General features: G+C 35.9%; 1 protein-coding gene across 3 annotated transcripts; it reads right to left on the bottom strand.

Moving 5' to 3' along the window:
* Positions 1–344: 344 nt before the first annotated feature.
* On the bottom strand, positions 345–4,321 carry LOC145087751 (shaggy-related protein kinase epsilon). Of its 3 annotated transcripts, none has more exons than XM_079025806.1 (12): positions 4,014–4,321; positions 2,631–2,791; positions 2,420–2,512; positions 2,289–2,348; positions 1,917–2,189; positions 1,712–1,840; positions 1,506–1,646; positions 1,372–1,422; positions 1,191–1,286; positions 1,004–1,087; positions 779–881; positions 345–674 (listed from the first exon to the last, which is right to left on the bottom strand). In XM_079025806.1, exons 2-12 carry the CDS (start codon positions 2,739–2,741, stop codon positions 592–594), a joined length of 1,224 nt encoding a protein of 407 aa, XP_078881932.1. In that variant the 5' UTR covers positions 2,742–2,791; positions 4,014–4,321; the 3' UTR covers positions 345–591. The 3 variants fall into 3 exon arrangements, with proteins under 3 accessions (XP_078881932.1, XP_078881931.1, XP_078881933.1); XM_079025805.1 differs by having other exon boundaries at positions 2,622–2,791; positions 4,014–4,318; XM_079025807.1 differs by lacking the exons at positions 2,631–2,791; positions 4,014–4,321 and having other exon boundaries at positions 2,434–2,501.
* Positions 4,322–4,992: the final 671 nt, after the last annotated feature.

The raw sequence follows: 4,992 nt of genomic DNA, 5'->3' as shown, positions 1-4,992 counted from the left end.
ATTTGAGAAGGAAGTATAATCTAATCAATGTTCTAAAAACAGATTTTTGAGTTGAATTGTTCTACTGATCAATTCCCGCTTCGACCGTCGGTCTATATGTGACAGTGGTGTGCATTAGCTTTCGAGATGTATACGTTCCAAATGACCTCATCAATCAAGCCAGTCAATTTTCTTGGGAAATTGACGTTTTTTAATGGGTTAAGTGAAATCCGTTTATCCAAGTCTAACAAACCGATTCAAATGGTTTTTACCGGTCCAACTTGAATCTGGTTTAGAACTTAACATAAAATTGGCCGTTGTTGACAACTACTCTGGTCTTTGGTTCCCGTTTAAAGCACTGAATATAATAAGAAACCACAACAGATTTTTGCATATAAATCATCCTTCATACTCCATACAGGTAGGTCTACATAAGTTTCACCATATGCATATGCATATGATATAAAACACAAAATACAAAAGCAATCAAGTTCAACAAAAAACTAAACATAAACATTAATAAACCACAGTTGCTTGTTTGCTTGCTTGCTATATATCTGAGGCTGAGGACAAACAATAAATTAGGCAGGCAGGCAAGCGATTGATTACAACTTAGAAGCCAAGGAAGGGAGACTGTTTCCGAGCATGTTCAGGTATGAGTTTAGCCAGAAGTTCCAAAGATGCCCCTTTTAGCTCTGTCATATCAATTAATTATATCAACCTCCAGTTATAAAGGAAGGAGGGAGGAATTCCATCATCACAATGAAAAGAAAAAAAAAAAAAAAAAGACAGAACTAACCTTGAGGCTTGAAGTTGAAGAGGGGTGGCAAGGGGCGGCCATTTGGAAGACGGGTGCTTGGATCACGAAGTTCGTTAAAGAAGGGGTGGATGCATGCCTCCAACTGTTTTGATTTGTTTGTTCAATTTATTATTCTTATTATCCATGGAAACTAGAATATGATGTGCCTATATATAAATAATAAACAAAACAAAAAGGAAGAAGATAAGATATGCATTCACTTACAGCAGTGCATCTCAAGTTGGGAGAATACTGGAGGAGTCTTGAAACAAGATCTACAGCCTCTGGGGGTGTCCGCTTGTGAAAAATCTACACATCACATTTATAAACTTATAAAAAAAAAAAAAAAAAAAAAAAAAAAAGCAAACCCCAAATCGGGCTTCTTCTATATATAATATAAAATAAAACTCACTTTGTGCCAGGGGTGAGCTTTGATTTGTGGGAACTTAAATTCTGTGTAGTTTGGATTCATGCATTTGATTTCTTCACGAGTTGGTGTACCAAGAACCTACACACATATAAACATAATTCAAAAAATAAAAATAAAAAACTTGAATATTTAAGGAAAAAAAAAAGCATAATAAGTTACTTGCCTTAATGATCTCTACGAGTTGGTCAACTCCGCTCTCACCAGGGAATAAGGGCTAGAAAAAGGTACAAAAGGATATTGTAAAAAAAATATAATAATTAGGAGGTGAAGTAAAGACTAAAGAGGCAGAGAAAGAACCTGTCCTAGAAGGAGTTCAGCAAGGACACAACCGACTGACCAGACATCAATTGCGGTTGTGTATTCAGTCGCCCCAAATATGAGTTCAGGTGCCCGGTAATATCGTGAACAGATATACGATATATTTGGTTCCCCTTTCACCTGTTTGTTACAACTTACAATCAAACTCAAATTCAAGATATATTAATATTAGTATATAATATTACCAGAACTTTAGCGCTTCCAAAATCACAGAGTTTGAGCTGGTGAGTATGTGGATTCACCAGAAGATTTTGAGGCTTGATGTCACGGTGACACACACCGATTGCATGAATGTATGCAAGTGCTCTGAAAATCTGAAAAAACAAACCAAACCTCATTACATAATATAACATAACTTTTTAGGAAGAAAAAAATAACAAATTAATATACCTGATACGTGTATAGTTTGACATAAATCATGGGCATTCTTTGATTTGCCTTGCTGTAGTGCCTTGCTACACGATAAGCTGTCTCAGGTACATACTCTAGAACCAAATTTAGGTAAAGTTCATCTTTGTCTGTTGTTGAAAAGAAGCAGTGTTTGAGTGAAACAACATTTGGATGATCAAGAAGTCTCATTGTCTGCAGTTCCCGATTCTTGTATCGTTTATCTTGCAATACTTTTTTAATTGCAACAGCTTCTCCAGTCTCTAAGCATTTCGCCTGCACAAGTGCAATTCCCAGATCCACAGGGTAAATAAAACAGTAATTCCACATCATATATATATCTTGTGTTTCCTTTATACAGTATTTATTTATTACCTGAAATACAATTCCAAAAGAACCCTGCCCCACCACACGCTCCGCCATATAGCTTATTGTCTGAAACATAAAAACTCAATCAAATTTATATCATAAAAATACAGAAAGTGATTCATATTTGATAATTTTACTTGTTTGGGCTGACCATTTCTGCCTCCAATAGTAGTAACAATAATGTGACCAGTTTCAGTGCCATTTCCATCTACCACAGTTGCCTCCATTTCCTACAACAGGATAGATTTATCATTTATGTGTGTCAGAATTCATTGTACAAAAGATGCACTCAATGCACATATAGAAAGGTGTTAAAAAAAATAATAAATAAAAGACAACCTTTTCCACCTTGTCATCTCTGATTTTCATTTCATTGATTTCCTCAGGCAGTTTGTCAACAAACATTGAATCACCATCAACTTTTTCAGCTGTCAGTGGAGCCATTCCAACAGAAGCCATCTTCTGGGATACCAACTTGGGGGAATGTAATTTTATAAAACGCCCCTAATCTGTATAACACACATCTCATTAGATAATATCAACTTCACAATCACAACAAATATGTTATCATACAAATATCAGAAATCTTTTTATCAACAGGATTCTCCTGTTCTGTGATTATTGGAGAGCTTTTAAGATATTCAACTAATACTCAAAACATTTTTAGTCTCCTTTGTTGATATATGTAACCTTTGAAAAAATTTAATGCTCCTCTAAACAATCAGACAGCTAAGCACTCGCCTTTGTTGCTCAATTTTCTCTCTCTACTTCCCCAGGAAAAGCTCATTTTCTAATAATATAATGAGAAGTTGTATTAACACGAAACATCGCAAGCAGTATAATACTTGGGAACACACAGACTTTAGCAACTCAAATCATTCATCATACAAATTGTCACATTGACAAAATACATTATTAATTATATATTCCAGTTGCCTAGGGTGTCCAGTAACTACTTTTTGCATCCATATTCATGCACCTAAAAAGTTTCACTACATAGACATTGTAAGAGATGATCAAGGGCAAGACCCGAGCCGACCAATTTCTATACAGGAAGAAACAAGGCTGGATACAGATTAATTAATGTCAATCAGAAGTACTTCCTTTGGTATCCATGTTTGTGTATATAAGCTTTTCATTTCTAACACCTACCATATTTTCTAATAAATGTCCCAGACTTCTCTCTATAAGCGCTTCCAAGCTCCAGCTGCATTTTTTTCATGACAAACCTAGCTATTTATCGCTTGATTTGCAAACTAGTAGCTACAAACTATAACCTTTTTATACGCAACCGTCGGAGAAAAAGCAAAGAAACAATAAGTCGGGATCTATACATTCTTCGTTCTTTGAAGGTAAATTTCCTTCCCAACTTTTCCAGATCCTTCATAAATCTATTGCCTAGCTGCTGGAGCTTGACGACCTGTTCTTAAATTTCTAAACACCCACATCCAACGGCGTATCGTTACACTAAAACTGACATTAGGGGTTTTACATTCAAAAAGCTAAAACTAAAAGTGATCCAATAACGAGGGTTTAGTAAAAATTGAACGCAAAACCGTTTCTTGCCAAAATGAGGTTCCAACATTTCTGAGGTCCGAGGTTCAATTAGAGCTTGAACGTTTCATGACTTTCTCACTTTTAAAATCAAAGTCAAAGTTCTGATCCATCCGCAAAATCACAAAATAACAACAAACTGAATCCAAAAAAATAGACAAGAATTACAAAACACACCTGTATGATGTAGTAGCTAAATGAAGATGAATCTGCAAAAACGCCGATCAAATTCAACGCCAGAGCAAAAAACCTCAAAAACTTTGCAATCGCTCTTTACAGCGAGAAGGTAAAGCCGGTGTCTATGATGCTTCAGAGATTTTTCTTACAAGGTTTAACCATGTACGAGTGCTACTCAATAATCTCTGTGGATCTTCTCGGGGTGCAGCTGGATGGTTTTTGCCCTTTCGTGATTTGTTGCAGGGCGGACTTGAAATGGTTTTATGAAATTGGATTTAGGTGCGAGTTTAGGGTCCGTATACGTTGGCTGGTGTGGCCCCTAGGATGCACGTGGAAGTTGTTAATGGTGGCCTTGGTATTAATGTTGCTGTAAAAGGCTTTGTAGCCGTTGATCTAACTGGGATCAAAGTTTATAACGGTTGGATGAGGGTGCTTCTTTTATTACCGAACTTTCCATTGCTACCTTTAATTCAAATCATTAACACCCTTCACTCTTTATACGCTGATTGTATCAATAAATATACATGTAAAATATTGGATAAACCCGCGTTCATTGGTGTCCTGATAAATGGATAATAAATGAGTCAAAGTCAAAAGGGATTTGTTGAATATCGATTTTTGTTTCGACATTCCTCTAAATTGATAATGTCTACCAACACGAGTCTTCTAAAGTTTTATTTGGTTTGCCGTTTGTATATATAAAAACATTTTATATAAATTAAATAGGATATCGTGGTTCGGAAATGGTCGAAGACAAATTTAGCTTAGTTGTAATTTTCCAAACAATAACTAAAACTTTAAGAAATTACAAAAATAATCATGAAAATCTAAGTTGATCCAGATTGGACTGCGGTTTTTTTTATTGTGCTGCGCTAAACGGTGTGGATTGTGTTTTACCAGCAGTAGTCCGATGTGGACACCTTTACTGCCGGTAAACACAGCGCCTTACCCCTATTTTGCCGCCGATGAGATACCAACG

This window comes from Lactuca serriola, chromosome 2 (genome assembly GCF_051521515.1).
Source record: "Lactuca serriola cultivar US96UC23 chromosome 2, Lser_US96UC23_V15, whole genome shotgun sequence".
Classification (NCBI taxonomy): domain Eukaryota; kingdom Viridiplantae; phylum Streptophyta; class Magnoliopsida; order Asterales; family Asteraceae; genus Lactuca; species Lactuca serriola.
This window is presented reverse-complemented; position numbering and strand designations above follow the sequence as displayed.

Coding starts and splice junctions, on each gene's coding strand:
- LOC145087751 (XM_079025805.1), bottom strand. CDS start 2,741: ATGGCTTCTGTTGGAATGGCTCCACTGACAGCTGAAAAAGTTGATGGT. Junction 1,088..1,190: donor AAGCTCACCCCTGGCACAAA/GTGAGTTTTATT, acceptor TGTGATGTGTAG/ATTTTTCACAAGCGGACACC. Junction 675..778: donor CTTCAACTTCAAGCCTCAAG/GTTAGTTCTGTC, acceptor TTGATATGACAG/AGCTAAAAGGGGCATCTTTG.